Here is a 16,365-nt window from a genome sequence, read left to right as displayed (position 1 = left end):
TATGCAAAATGAAAACAGGGCTGTGAGAGCTGTGTTTTAATGTTGTGTGTCTGACAATCATTCAACTGATGAAACACTGAAAATAAGTTGTTGCACAATCAGTGGACCGGTTGACAAAGAACTCCAATTAAGCATGGGTTTGGAAAATTGGATGTGATCTAAAGGACCTTAAAGACCCAATCAAATGTCTTGGGGACATTTCAAGGGGTTAAATAACCAGTAGCCTTTAGATTACATCATAACTACAACATTTCATTGGTCAAAGAGTTGTACATGCATGTTGAGCCATTAATTTTGTTAAGCCATTAATATCTTTTACTGGAATGTGTGTATCTGCTAAAAGTTAATTTAGCCATCCCAAAGTAATTTCATTGGCAGATAGAACTTTTTTTTTTCTCCTACACCAGTGCATTGTGATGTATGTTGTTTTAACAAATTGTCAATTAGTGTCTTTTAATATATTTTCATTTTTACTATATATTGTAATTTCTGTTTGCATACCGTTAACTGATTAGCCTTAACAAAATGCTGTCATTCTACAATTCTCCACCATATTTACTATGCTGCGCGCAAGTTCAGGTAACTCAAAAACTTGCGTACACGAGCTGAGACCAGACGTGAGATTTGATCGTAGCCACCGCTCACGTCCATATCGATAAATTCCAAGTTTTGTGTTGAAACGACCGTACGCCCAATTTTCTGTCGTACGGTCATTTCGTAAATGAGGCCCAATAACTTTATTGTGCATTTTCAGCTTTACAAATTTGCAGATCATTAACAGTCACATACAGCTACATTACACGCTGCATGAAAGACAATATTGGAAATGGCATAATAGTGACCTTGTGAATCTAGCATGATTTTAAAAAAAATTGTTGTACATTTGTGCACTGTTAAACACTGTTTAACATTGTTAAACAATTGGTTTAGTATCTACACCAATTAACTTTTTAAATATTACTATATAAAAAGTTAATTAACACATTATCTCTCTATTCTGAACAGTATATTAATTAGTTAGGCTAGATGTTATGCAAAATGAAAACAGGGCTGTGAGAGCTGTGTTTTAATGTTGTGTGTCTGACAATCATTCAACTGATGAAACACTGAAAATAAGTTGTTGCACAATCAGTGGACCGGTTGACAAAGAACTCCAATTAAGCATGGGTTTGGAAAATTGGATGTGATCTAAAGGACCTTAAAGACCCAATCAAATGTCTTGGGGACATTTCAAGGGGTTAAATAACCAGTAGCCTTTAGATTACATCATAACTACAACATTTCATTGGTCAAAGAGTTGTACATGCATGTTGAGCCATTAATTTTGTTAAGCCATTAATATCTTTTACTGGAATGTGTGTATCTGCTAAAAGTTAATTTAGCCATCCCAAAGTAATTTCATTGGCAGATAGAACTTTTTTTTTTCTCCTACACCAGTGCATTGTGATGTATGTTGTTTTAACAAATTGTCAATTAGTGTCTTTTAATATATTTTCATTTTTACTATATATTGTAATTTCTGTTTGCATACCGTTAACTGATTAGCCTTATAACTTGTACTCTATGCAGATTTATTACTTGTTATTTTAATTCTAGAGGACTTTTAGAGTATACCAGTATCTGCAGTATCGGTAGTAGCTACCTAATGCTGTACCAGTGCAATCAGACTGCTGATGTCGAAAGTGTGCGTGTGTATTTGTGAGCTTGTGAATAGTGCTTGTGGTAATGCGGCTACGCATAAACCCTCAAATTCATTCTTGAATTCCCACTGGCGAGGTAATAAAGTAAACACAGTTGATTTGTGAACATAAAGATGCAGGATGAGTGCACCATATTGGACAATTTAAATGAAGTTTCAATTTTTCAGCGGTATTGGTACCTTTGACTTTAATATGACTCAATGTTAAAAATGCATGAGCAGTTTTCTGAGGTGGAGGGCGTGTGTGCCAGTGTGTCTGTGTGTTAGCCTCATACACGAATGAGTTATAATGATGGTGTGGAAAGCTGGGCTATATCCCATCTGGCCCGTGTGACTAACTCTGACGTAATCACTGCTGACACAGTCAGGCAGCATTCAGAAATGCATAAAACACACACAGAGTGAAAAATGGACCTCACTGACTCAGAAATATGTTGGAGCAAGTTGACGGAATTGATTGCTATAGCTCATCCATGCTGCTTTATTCTCTTCATATTTTTGTGTCATCTCTCAAAAGTGTTCCCTAAGTTTTTCTCTTTTAAATAAATATTTTTTTTTTTATGTGTGTGTGTGTGTGTGTGTGTGTGTGTGTGTGCAATATTATAGACCACAGCCTGGTGCCCTGAAGTGTGCAGCTATACTTTTTTAAGTGTGACTATACTTTTGTTTCTGCTGTTTCTTTGTTTGATTCTTTTCTCATGTTTATTAGGGTCAGTCAGTCATGTATAATCAGGATTATTGGATTGGACTTCTGTTGTCATGACTGCATTCATGCTGTTTCTATTATTATTGATGCAGTTATAATTTAGCAATGAGGCAGGTCAGACAGGATGACACAGCTGATTCAAATTATCACCACAGCTGTACTTTATTACAGAAAAATGGTAAATATTTTAAATGGCATTCACACCACATTTAACTAGCATAAAGTGGTGTATTTTCAACTAAAGAACAGTTGTAAGGCATGACATGATTCTTTTGATTTGAATGAATTAAAATATTTTTGAATATATATTAACTTGCACAACCCTCTTAATATCTTTTGCCTGTTTTTGAGTTCCTGTGTCATGTGATTAAATGTTTTTTTTAGCTAATGTTTTTCCCAGTTTGGCTGCAACAGCTGACATGTTTAGCAGCAGAATGTCTTTCTTTTCCAATCTCACTTACATTCCCATATGATTAATTACAATGCCTCAAATCTGTGTTAAATAGATATATTCAATGAACATTGTGTGAGTGAGTGATATTAACTGATAATTCTGTCTTTACAGTATGCACGGGTCTGGATCCCCGATGTAGAAGAAGTGTGGAAGTCAGCAGAGCTCACCAAGGACTACAGACAAGGAGATGGAGTACTGCAGCTACAACTGGAGGATGGAAAGGTCAGCGTGTGTGTAATAGAGTAATGAGTGTTTATAAGCCTCATCAGACTCTTTTCATTAGCATTGCTCACAGTACGATAGATTTACTGGAGCACTTTAATTTTATTGGGATTGGTCCAAGGGATTTATCCTACAGCCTTTGTGTTAGCAGTCCAGATCATTAACCATTAGCTTAAATGTACCACTGTCAGTCACACTGTCTGAGTATTATATACAATCATTTCAACATGTTACTGTAAATGCATTAATAGACCCCCCAGCAGTCAAGCATATGTAATTTGTAAATGAACCACATGGAATTATAACAACAACATTAAAACGTTATATTTGTTAATATGAGACTGGTATAGAAAGATATTACAATAACTAACCAACCCTGGCAGTGCTGAGATATATCTAACCTACAGTGTTAATTTCGTTGACGAATAATTTTCGTCATAATTTTCGTCAACGACATTTTGTTCCCCAATGACAACGAGACGATAACGATCTAAAACTCTTTTTGAATGACAAAAACTATGACGTAAATCTATTGACATTTTCGGCAACGAATAAAAATGAGACGAAAATGTTAGGGAGGGACAATTTGGGAAGAGATTCATTCAGAACTAATCTATTGCATAGTTAGGAGGTTAGATGCGTACATTTGAACTGGCGGATTGATGTTAATCAAGCAACAACAGAAAGACAGAAAATCACTCACTGCTCTTGACTGAAAAACTTTATTAGCCCTAAAGATGAATCTAAATTTATTGATAGAAATATGTCTGCTTGAAAGAATGAAGAATATGGTAAACAAGTTGCTATAAAGAATGCATAATTAGCCTATATAACCATTGATATTTCATTAAAAAGAAGACCATGTTCTTGTTCTTTATGAGAAGTGGTTTTATTTAATTTTAACATAAAGGCATGTTGTGTGTCACCGCAGTTAAATCGGTGTCTATCATGATAAAACCTTAATATCAAACCTATATAATGAGTTTGGAAATTTTAGAGAAATGCTTAATAAATGCATTACACTGTAACTATTTTAGCCTACTGTAGATTACTTTACTGTAGATTTAGTCGACTAAAACTAAAAACAATTCAGATGACTAAAATATGACTAAAACTAAATCACAATTTGCTGTCAAAATGAACACTGCTTTCAGCTCAATTATAATGTAAAAAGTAAAACTAGTTAATTTTGCTTTAAATCAAAGTTCAGATTGTACCAGAAATGGGTATAGAACACACCTGACGTTATGTGATCTGTAAAGCACTGTTTACATGAAACCTACAGCGTATACTGTATGTCAGTAATAATGCAAAAATTCCCCGACATTGGATAAGTAGTTCCACTTCATAAATGTACAGCTATCCGATGAATGAATGAAAGAACTTCATGCATAATTATTGGGTAAGTCAATATTCTGATCATATTTTTTTACAAGCACATTTCACCAATTCTAAACATTCTTAACAATTACTATTAAGGTTGTATATAATCATTTGATATTTAATTGATGAGGGAAGATGTGGCTTAAAGTTATAAATGCTTTGTATTCAACAACTGTTTTTGTGACCCTGCTGACACAATGGTCCATTTTACCTGTAGAAGAAAAAAAACTTCCTAATAATGATGCACAATTATGCACAAAACACCTTTGGACATTCCTTCAGACAATGGCTTTGGGTCTAAATGAGTCTTTAACTCTCACATCAGTGATCTCTGTAGGGGGGTAATGACAGTAAAAGTGGCAGTGGTAGTATTTTTATGATAGTAATATTTTTATTTTTATGAGATTTACTGTAGATTTAGTCGACTAAAACTAAGATTACTTCAGATGACTAAAATATGACTAAAACTAAATGGCATTTTAGTCAAAAGCCTATGACTAAAACTAAATCAAAATTTGCTGTCAAAATGAACACTGCTTTCAGCTCAATTATAATGTAAAAAGTAAAACTAGTTAATTTTGCTTTAAATCAAAGTTCAGATTGTACCAGAAAGGGGTATAGAACACACCTGACGTTATGTGATCTGTAAAGCACTGTTTACATGAAACCTACAGCGTATACTGTATGTCAGTAATAATTCAAAAATTCCCCGACATTGGATAAGTAGTTCCACTTCATAAATGTACAGCTATCCGATGAATGAATGAAAGAACTTCATGCATAATTATTGGGTAAGTCAATATTCTGATCATATTTTTTTACAAGCACATTTCACCAATTCTAAACATTCTTAACAATTACTATTAAGGTTGTATATAATCATTTGATATTTAATTGATGAGGGAAGATGTGGCTTAAAGTTATAAATGCTTTGTATTCAACAACTGTTTTTGTGACCCTGCTGACACAATGGTCCATTTTACCTGTAGAAGAAAAAAAACTTCCTAATAATGATGCACAATTATGCACAAAACACCTTTGGACATTCCTTCAGACAATGGCTTTGGGTCTAAATGAGTCTTTAACTCTCACATCAGTGATCTCTGTAGGGGGGTAATGACAGTAAAAGTGGCAGTGGTAGTATTTTTATGATAGTAATATTTTTATTTTTATGAGAACTAGGAATTAATTTGTGTTATTTAAAAGAATGGCAATCATATTGTTCCAAATTCATTTGATTTAAATATTTCAGTGGAAAACAAAAGGAGATGATTTGTGGATTTTTGACACGGAGATCATTTTCATAGCACAGAAGTCAATGATGTCGAATGCCATTGGTTCTCCTGTGGCTTGTGTTGTGACCAATTCAGGTTTGAATATGCTGAAGCGTGAATGAGTCAGTTTTTCAGTCTATTCCTCGCAGAAACCCATCATCTGACTTCAGAAGATGTATAATCATACATATAGTTTGTCATATATGTAGCGTCTGCGTAGAATCATGCATGATCTTTGGGTATATATATATATATATTTATTGTGCTGTGAATTGTGTTATTCAGGAACTGGAGTACAAATTGGACCCCAAGACAAACAACTTGCCACACCTCCGTAACCCAGATATCCTGGTGGGAGAAAATGACCTGACGGCTCTCAGTTACCTTCACGAGCCCGCTGTGTTACACAATCTGAAAGTGCGCTTCATCGATTCCAAACTCATCTACACGTACTGTGGTAAACACACATACACACACACACACACACTAGACACACAATGTATCTAGAATTATTGAGCTCAGTGTTTTTTATTGTTTGACCCAGGTATTGTTCTAGTCGCTATAAACCCGTATGAGACGCTGCCCATCTATGGAACTGACATCATTAACGCGTACAGCGGGCAGAATATGGGTGACATGGACCCTCACATCTTCGCAGTGGCAGAAGAGGCTTACAAACAGATGGCCAGGTGGGGTTGAGCAAGTTGAAGTTGGTTAAATGAATAAGATGTTAAGATAAATATGTTAGATTTAGTTTGAAATGACATCACACCTGTTCGTTGTTCGATTTGGTTTCAAGTATGTCGGGGTCTTAGTAACGCATTACCTTCAAGTAATGCACAGATGTTTGAAGTTCAGTCTATTGCCCCCTTCAGTGCTGTGACTTGTTACTGCCGTAGAAATGCAAAAGCATGTTAAAGGAATAGTTTACCCAAAATGAAACTGTCATAATTTACTCACTGTCAAGTTCCAAATCAGCGTGATTTTCTCTGTGCTTTGGAAAACAAAAGATGATACTGTATTTTGAAGAATTTTGGGGTGCAAACAACAGTAGGCCTCAGAAATGTCATATGGGTTTGGAATGACACGAGAGTGGTTAAATGAGTCTTTTTCAATTTTGGGTGAACTACCTCTTTAGGTACAGTTACAGTGCTTAACAAATTTATTAGACCACCACCACCCCCCAATGTAAGATTTGTGCCACAGCTGCCCTAAACTAACAGTATTGGTGATTACCAAAATAATTTTTCTTATGTTTCTGTAATGGTTAATCCACCAGTATGTGTAAGCTCTTTAGTCACAGTAGTATTTGTAATGCTAACATATAATTATTCTTGTTATCTATGCATTTTCAAATTGACTGTTTTACAAGAAAGGCAGAAAAAAATGGTAAAGCACTTTATTATAATTTTTTTATTTATATGCCCAATTACAGTCAATAACAACAGATACTGTGGACAAGTACATAAAAACAGTGCCAGCAAGAATGTTATCAAGGGCAAAGGAGGCCATACACAATATTACGTTTTTTGGTTATTATGCATGAATAAAGACTATTTACAGTAGTTGTTTCAGTTTGTTATTTGCCTAATAAATAACATTTTTAGCTTTAAACAAGTTTTTGACATATTCCTAAAATATTTCTGTTTTCTCTTTATTATGACAAGTGATCTAATAAATATACAGTACTTGACAAATTTATTTGACTGTAATCTGAATTAAAAAAAATAAAATAAAGTACTTTACTATTTTTTCTGCCTTTCTTGTAAAACTGTAAATTTGAAAATTCATGGATAACAACAACAATTATATTTTAGCATTACAAATACTACTGTGACTAAAGAGCTTACACATACTGGTAGATTACCCATTACAGAAACATAAAAAAATGATTTTGGTAATCACCAATACTGTTAGTTTAGGGGCAGCTGTGGCACAAACCTTACATTGGGTGGTGGTGGTCTAATAAATTTGTTAAGCACTGTATGTACAATGGAACTGAGCTTGCATTGCATTAGCCAAAGCATTCACGTTTGCACAGAGTATGTCTCTGGTTTTACTGTCAGCTGGTAAGTGTGTGAGTATGAGCTATACTGCTCAATCGAAAGAGAACGTTTGTAGGTCAGGATGTTGCTCACTGCAGCACAGCCATAAATAGACCAGCCACGGTAATGTTTCTCTCGCTCATTTTCTTGGGTCACTCACTTCTTTTCAATGCAGCTGCAATGGTTTACACAACTGGACCTGTCTGTCTGAAATTTTCATTGATCAATGGATGCCTGTATTGCAGCAAATGCTACAGTTTTGGTGAAACATCATTTCCTCAAAGCCTTGTGTTTTTCCTCTACCATCCTTGCTGTACACCTCCAGAACACCTTAGTAACCACCTAACAACTACCCAGAACAGCCTAGGAACCACCCACAACACCTAGAAACTCCCTAACAACCATTCAGAAACCCTAGTAACCCCCAGCAATGCCCTAGCATTGCGTAGAAACATCTTAAAAGCAATAAAAGTTTTAAATGGGCAAACACCACTCACATTTTCTTAAAAAAAATAAAAAGTAGAACTTTTTTTCCCCCCTTGCATTTATCTTGAATTTTTTTCACATCATTCAGGGATGAGAGGAATCAGTCCATCATTGTGAGTGGAGAATCTGGAGCAGGGAAAACTGTTTCAGCCAAATATGCCATGCGCTTCTTTGCCACAGTCAGCGGCTCTGCCAGCGAAGCAAATGTGGAAGAAAAAGTTCTGGCATCCAACCCTATCATGGAGGTGAGCTTTTCCTGCATTATTAGATCAGTGTGTCGTTCTGGACTCAGTACTGAGACTTGGGCTGTTTGTTTTCATGAAGGTCTTTAATAATACAGACATTCATATCTCAGAAAGCCAAACCCCTTGGGCTGAGAGACTAAAAGCTCACTGGCTAAACATGAGTGTCTTATTCAGAGCGTTATATCTGCCCTTCACTGCATGGTCTTCATCTCCCCAGGGCTCATTTCCTTCGGAACAGCAGCACAGAGAGTGTGTATGTGTGTGTTTGAGTGCTCGCATGTGTATTAATGTAAGTTTAGTGTTACCATGAATGCCCGTATGACAAATGGGCTAAAGGCACGCTTTAAAAAAATATATGGTTTTCACTACATCCATGATATATGATTGCTCATATATATATATATCATAATATCTAAACAATCACTTCAGCAAAATTGGTACCTTATTGTGCCTAATATGATTTATTTAAATATGATGGTTTCATTATAGATAAATGATTGAGACCTTTGTACATTTGGTTATTTTAACAGTTATTATTGGCTACTTAAATCTATAACATTTAACAAAAAACAAAACAAAAAAAAACATTAAATATTAGATCAAATTTGCAGTTCTTTGCTGTCTCCAGTCACATCAAGGATCAGTCAAATTTTCATGTGTGAAATGCTTTCATGTTTAGGAAAGTGCTGTGGTAGATTTTAAGAAAATAAAACCAAATGCACTTTTATACTGTTGTTCAGAGCTTAATAACGCAATCTGAAAGAGACCTGTTGAGGGTAAAATTAGGCTCTAGTCCATACCTACAGTAGGTACAAACAGGTGAAACCCAATGTGAAAACCACCTTAAAAAACACACATGATCTGAGCTTGTTTAGTCAGGTTTAATGAATTCGTGCCTTATAAGGATGATGTTCATTCAGAAGCTCGTTGCTTGCTGATTCTGATAGTGTTACTCAGCAGGTTTCTGCTCTGTGGGGGAGACAGTATCAACTTCCTGACCTGCTGTAGAGACCCAGAGATGCAACACTGTGTGTCGTCTCCCACACACATGATCTTCCTGTCCCTGTGTTTTTTAAATCAATAACCTCTCTGTATACTCCTTAAACTTTTAACCCTGTCCTCTTCTAACTAAAACAATAAAGAAACCCATAGGTCAGTCCAGAACGTTCACTCAAGCTGATGTCTTTCTCCTCTCATTTCTAGTCCATCGGTAATGCCAAGACCACCAGGAATGACAATAGCAGTCGATTTGGGAAATACATTGAGATAGGCTTTGATAAGAAGTATCACATTATCGGTGCGAACATGAGGACATATCTCTTGGAGAAATCACGTGTTGTATTTCAGGTAAGGAACAAGCATGCGTGACATATCAAGCCCATTTTCCACTCTCTCTCTGGCATTTAAAGGGGTCATATGATGCGATTTCAAGTTTTCCTTTCTCTTTGGAGTGTTACAAGCTCTTGGTGCATAAAGAAGATCTGTAAAGTTGCAAAGACTAAAGTCTCAAATCCAAAGAGATATTCTTTATAAAATTTAAGAGTCAACCACGCCTACCTAAAACAGCTCATTCTAACACGCCCCCACATGTCTACGTCACTATGTGGAAATATTAGCATAATGCCGCCCAAATGTGCACGCAAAGAAAGAAGGCGTGGTTTCAGGAACAGCAGTAGTGTTGATGCAGCCATGTCAGGGAGACGCTGTGTGTTTCAGTGCGAAAGCAAAAGCACTTTATTTGGCCTTCTGCAAGCAGATGCAATTAGGAATCATTGGTTAAGATTTATTTACAACGGAACAGCACAACCCAGATGTTCGAATTTGTGCAACGCATTTTATGGACGACAGTTTTTGAACCTAGAAGAGTACAAGGCTGGATGTGCAAAAAGGCTGGGGCTTTGTTGAAAACGACGTGTTTGAGAGAGGCGGGGCATAGAGGACCTACAATAATGTACAGTATTTGAAAAATAATGTGTTTTTTGAACATTAAAGCATGTCAACATATTCTGTTACACCAAATACACCAAATAATGATCTTTAAAATAGCATCACATGACCCCTTTAAAATTAAACAGGCTGTTTGCTACTGTACCTTTAAAACTTGACTTATGTCAGGATTGCCTACCCTTTTTGATGAAATGAGTAATTGTGCTTTTGGCATAAAATACTATTGAGATATAAATTTGGGTGGTCATATGTTAATGTATTGTGGTTGTGGTGCCATAACAATTTCTCAGTCACTTTTGTAGTTTTCATTTTTATTTTTAATAGACTGAATTTGAATGAATGGTAGAGTATATCGACTAGTACCGATATAATGATACACATCACATCCGATTTCTTTCTCCGCTGTTTTCATTCACTTGAGACATAACTGACTGCGTTTACCTGAATGATTGTCGAGATGGGTATTTTGTCATAATTTTATGTGTGTCTGTTCAGAGGATTCAGAAGAGGATTTAGTTCGGTGTTCGCGTGCCGTCTGAAACGCGTGTGCGCGCTTCATGTGTGTGTAGAGAACAGCGCGGGAGTAACGAATCGAGTTCCCTTTCGCCTTTTCTCTCTGGAATTGTTTAAAATTCGCTTGCTTGTGTAAATACGAACAAATGATAAACTTATACTCTTTTTATGGTTACATTTTGCAATTAATCCGCGGATCACATGCGTGCCGAACCGTGGGGCTTGGTCCGTACGGATCACGGATCAACTACGATCCGTTTAACCACTAATATCGACATAGTGTATCAAACTCTTTTTCATTTCAAAAGAGCAAAGCAAATCCATTTAACAAAGACACGCATACATGAATGTTTAAAAATCAGTCCAGAAAATGGTAGTGGGAAGACCATGGAAATCTATGTGCCTTTCAGATGGAGATGTTGATTTCTCTCTTTGCCCTGATATATGACTTTCCATGCCATTTTTTTCCCCCTCTGGAATATTGAATGAATGTGTGGTTTCTTATGTTGAGTCTTAAACTAAAAGCCTGCTGTGTTTCAGAATTGCCACCAGATGTTATCAAAAACTAGTGATCCAGAGATTAACGCTATGTGCACTTTTGAAGCTTTCTAATGGTTTTTAATGTTCAAAAAGGTTTTGTATCCAAAACACATTGGATTAGAGACATGGCTTTATATATACAATGAAAAAAACAGCTTTTCTGCGGTGAATGTAAAATTATGTCACATTGTTTACAAATCTTTCTAAAGCTTCTCAGAAGGAGAAAAACCCTCTGAATTCCAGCCGTTTGTCACACCATGGGCCAAATGAGCTGATCAGTTTAGGGGCCAATAATAGAGGTGCAACCCTGGCTAACAATCTTAAACTATATCTTTCAGATTTTGGCAAGCAAAGGCCTAAAACTGTGTCAGTGTCTAAAATGGTTTCATGGTTGAAACACTGATTTATCGATTATAAGACATGGTACATTTCATTAAGTTGTACCATATCTTTCCACCTTCTGATGTGCATTCATGTTTATTTTGTGCTATAACTTGTAGTAAAACGGAAGAGATGAATGGTTCATTCGCGTTCTGTGCTGCCGCTTGAACTGAGGTGGCTACAGTGATCTGTCTGTGGCATTTATTGTTTGAAGGTGTTTATTGCTTGAGTTTTGTTATGAAATTGACAGTTTGAAAGCTGAGAGTTTGTTTCATATCAAAAGTAACAAAGAACAAAGCTTATTGCAATTTATTAGATGGAAGTCATGATCAATATCAGTTTATCAAAATCAGAATTGATTAAAATTGAAAAACCAATACTGCAATATTAATTCGGACTAGAAATTTAAACTGCTTTGAGGAATGGCATAGGACAGTGTACACATACAGGAGCAGCCAGCCGCCGCACCCTCTGAAGCACACCACACTTCCTGCTTGAGTCAGCTCTAATTTTAGCTCCTCTCAGATACCTCATGGATTTAATTTACAGGTATATTTTCATTCCTTGAAGGCTTCTGTGTCCTTCTACACTTCCAAGACTCCACGGTGAGCTATCAACTAATATTATTCTGCCTTCTTGGATAGTACCTTTTTTTTGGGGGGGGTATCCAATTCCTTCACAGAGAAGACACTTCCAGAACGCACTGTGATAAGTTCAGAAATAAGCTCAAAGATTCTGGATTAAGCTAGAAAAATGTTTTGATTAAAAATATATCTCATCCAATGCTGAAAAATATAGAGTTAAATCAATTTTAAATTAATGAAAATCAAGTGAATGAAAATCAAGTTTTAATTACAGCCACTATTTAAATGTTTATATTTCAGCAATGAATTAATATATCATTAATAATCGCTGATATAAAAATGAACTAATGTGAATTTTTTTTTATATATATAAAACAATTTTTTGAGTGTTGATTATTAAATACATTTGATTAATTAATTGTTTACTGTAAAAACTTTATTTTAACTTTATTTTCCTGCTAAATAAAAACTTTAATTTAGGTTTTGGTGTTCAGTTCAATGTTTTCGGTGCATCACTATCAAATAGTGCACTATATAAGGGTATAGGGGGCAATTTTAGACACTGACACAGTTTTAGGCCTTCGCTTGCCAAAATCTGAAAGATATAGTTTAAGACTGTTAGCCAGGATTGCACCTCTATTATTGGCCCCTAAACTGATCAGCCCTACATAAACTATCTCATTTGGCCCATGGTGTGAGAAACGGCAGGAATTCAGAGGGTTTTTCTCCTTCTGGGAAGCTTTAGAAAGATTAAAACAGGACAGGAATGAGGATAATGGAGTTAAACATGTCTGTTCAGTGTTATGTAACATACTCTTACAGACTACTGTTGTGCTTAGGGGAATTCCAGATGAGTTAAGTGTGTGTGTGTGAATGTGTAAGATGCAGAATTTGACTAGAAATATACTTTATGCAAGTATGTAAATGCAGACTTTAATGCTGTTTTGCAAGCTTGTTGTACAATACATACTTAGAATGCATTACTCTGACAGTAACGTGTTTCACCACTTTTGAGTGTGGTATTTCATCACAAAAACCTACGTCTTATTCACTAATCACCTACAAGCTGCACTGGTATGTGCCTTCTCTTTAGTGTGAATGCTCGTTTCTATATAAATTAGGTTTATTTTAGATGTATTATTCACAGAAGTCAGTGCTATTTGTCTGGCACCGGTAATGTTGTCTTATTATTCAAAATAAATATTTGTGTACAGTTTGCTTTTACGCATCAAATGATAATCTTATAAAAACAAAATGACACTGACAGAGGGTGCAATTCATTCTTAATGAATTCACCTCTTTTATTCTCCTCCTAAAGTTTTGATACATTTTTATGGTCTAGTTTGGTGGGACAAAGAGGCAGAGTGCATTTAATAGCGTTATGGATTTATGTGTTTTATGGAAAATGTCTTTATGGGTTCTGAGGCTGGATTCATGAAATTAAAATCATCTTAAGAAACAAGTTAAGAAATTTATTAAGGTAAATTCTAAGGAGTATGTAAGAACGTTTCTACAGTAACCGCAGTTCTTGGAAAAAATCTCAAAGTTCTATTTTTTTTTCCCTTAAGAAATTTTTTTTAAAATCTGGTTTTATTACATGGCAGTATTTGATGAAGACTTACTTATCAGCTCAAAGGTAATTGAGGTACCCATTTGAGTAATTTTCTATTTTAAAAAATTCAGGGAAAAATTACATTACACATAATCATAACATAATCATTGTTTTCATTATTGATTGGTCACTCCAGAGTAATCAGGGACATCCCCAGTAAAAGTAATATGTGTTACATGCAGCTAAAGTTACTGTATATTGTAATGCTTAAGATTTTAAACAAACCAATACATTAATTAAACACCTTACCTTTGCGTATTTAAGTTAGAGGTATCCTAACTTTAAGAGGTTATTTATTAAGTTTTTTAAAGAGGTTATTTATTCTTTTAATTCCTGAAAAGTTTTTAGAGCTTTAGAACAATTAATAAAAAATTACATCTTAATTAAATTAATTAATCTTAATAAAAAATGGAAATACAAAATTATTTAAAGAAAATAAAGCATGAAAGTTTGTAGGCTGTCCAGAATTTCTGTCCAGTCCAAATTCCTTCCATCCAAATTATGTCCATTTATCATATATAACTCAAAGTAGAATACGATTGTGTTGGATGGTTGTACTGGGATGGATATTTAGTATAACTGGTACTTATTTTAAATGATCTTATGTGCTATTTTTGTTTTTCTTGCATCCTTTGTTTTTCAGGCGGATGAAGAGAGGAATTATCATATCTTCTATCAGCTCTGTGCATCTGCTCACCTCCCGGAGTTCAAAGCCCTGAAACTTGGTGAGCCAGACACGCAATGCAGTTTTAACAAAAGTATATAGGAAAAATTGCTTAATGTTTTAAGGTTAAAGGTTAGTAATATAGTAATTATAATTAGTTTTATATAAAAATAATTGAGAATAAAGTCTATGGCATGTCCCCATTTAAATACAATAGCTAACTAAACCTTAGGGCCCTATGATTTCTATATGCAGAGAAAGCTGATGGATCACGGAATCCAGTCATAAAAATATAATTAACAGTAAATTGCAGAATGTCACAGAATTGGGCAAATATTGGATGAATAAATCAAAAGTATGGTTGTACAATTTAAATAATTCAATCGTATTTAAATATCTTCTTATTAAATACACACATAAATTAAAAGGTCATGACAGCCCATCAAAATAAAAGTTTGAAAAAGAAAATAAATTGTGAAGGAAATACTATAATATTTCTATTATTAATAATAATATTAATTATTAATAAATATTACTAATGATTATAATATAATAATTGTCAGGATTCTGGACTGTCTGTGTTGTGTTTTTGCTCCCCATGTGCTCTGCTAACTAGTTTTCCCGTGTGTATGATTGTTCATTGTTTCCAGGTGTGTCTCATTATTAGTTGATTCCTCGCACCTGTCTGTCCCTCGTTAAGTTTAGTATAAATGTGTAGTCTGCCTCATGTTTTCTTGTCAAGTCTTAAATGTCATTACAGGTGTGTCTCCTGCGCTCCCTATGTTAGTGTTCCTTTTCATTTGGTTTGTTTATTAAAAGTCAAGTTTTGAACGTCATCTCCTCGTCTCCTCGTTTCCCTCCTACGCACCGTGACAGAAGACTCGACCTACAACAGTTTACATTGTGTGTTTCCCCTCCGTTTTGTTTCTGTTTTTCGCTCAGTGTTTGTTTTTGTCCTCCCGTTGTTTCCCTTATGCATCCTCTCACCTGCCCTGAATACATCCTCCTCCTGCTGGAGCAGGGGGAAAGATCACTCGAGGGTCATACCAGACTGTTTCTGGCGATTGCCCATCTCACCACCTAACCGACCGACGCGCTCTGCGCGTTTTATGACGCCAGCCTCAACCCTGCGTGCAGAGCGCCGTCGTCCGAAGATGGCCCTCGAGCGGAATTCGCCGCATTTGAGGAGTGGACACTGGCGAGACACAGATCCCCGGTCACCGTCTGTCCCGAGGGGGATCTCGCCGGTGCCACTCCAGACCCAGAGCCCAGCCCACCATCTCCCCGCTGTGCGGAGCTAAAGCCAGAGCCCATTCCCGCCGCGATCTACGCGCCAGCGCAATGCCGAGCGACTGAGCGGAGGATCGCCCCGGAAGGAGAGCCCAAGCCGTCAGATCAGGTGTGAGAGCCGGTGACAATGCCCGCCACGAGGGAGAAAGCCGCGGACGGTGTGAGTGCGGAGAGGAGCTCCGCCTCCTGCACCGCGGCTGAGGGTGAGCTGAGTATGGCGCGGCGAAAGTGCCAAAGCGAAGAGGAGAGGGCTCCAGTCCCCGAATTCAGTCCAGAGCGCCCTCCAGTGCCCGCTCCTCGAAAGTGCCCTCCAGTGCCAG

The 16,365-nt window shown here is 36.2% G+C and overlaps 1 protein-coding gene across 1 annotated transcript in view; it reads left to right on the top strand.

Moving 5' to 3' along the window:
• Positions 1-16,365, top strand: part of LOC107712751 (unconventional myosin-Va-like) — a 102,269-nt gene that overhangs the window by 24,736 nt on the left and 61,168 nt on the right. The window contains exons 2-7 of the mRNA XM_016518093.1: positions 2,971-3,081; positions 6,024-6,195; positions 6,283-6,427; positions 8,358-8,514; positions 9,718-9,861; positions 14,735-14,816. Coding sequence (XP_016373579.1) covers positions 2,971-3,081; positions 6,024-6,195; positions 6,283-6,427; positions 8,358-8,514; positions 9,718-9,861; positions 14,735-14,816 — 811 coding nt within the window. The remainder of the gene's footprint in view (positions 1-2,970; positions 3,082-6,023; positions 6,196-6,282; positions 6,428-8,357; positions 8,515-9,717; positions 9,862-14,734; positions 14,817-16,365) is intronic.

This window comes from Sinocyclocheilus rhinocerous, unplaced genomic scaffold, assembly GCF_001515625.1.
Source record: "Sinocyclocheilus rhinocerous isolate Xijiao unplaced genomic scaffold, SAMN03320098_v1.1 scaffold1545, whole genome shotgun sequence".
Taxonomy (NCBI): domain Eukaryota; kingdom Metazoa; phylum Chordata; class Actinopteri; order Cypriniformes; family Cyprinidae; genus Sinocyclocheilus; species Sinocyclocheilus rhinocerous.
Note: the sequence above shows the minus strand (reverse complement) of the source record. Positions and strands in the feature narration are given on the sequence as shown.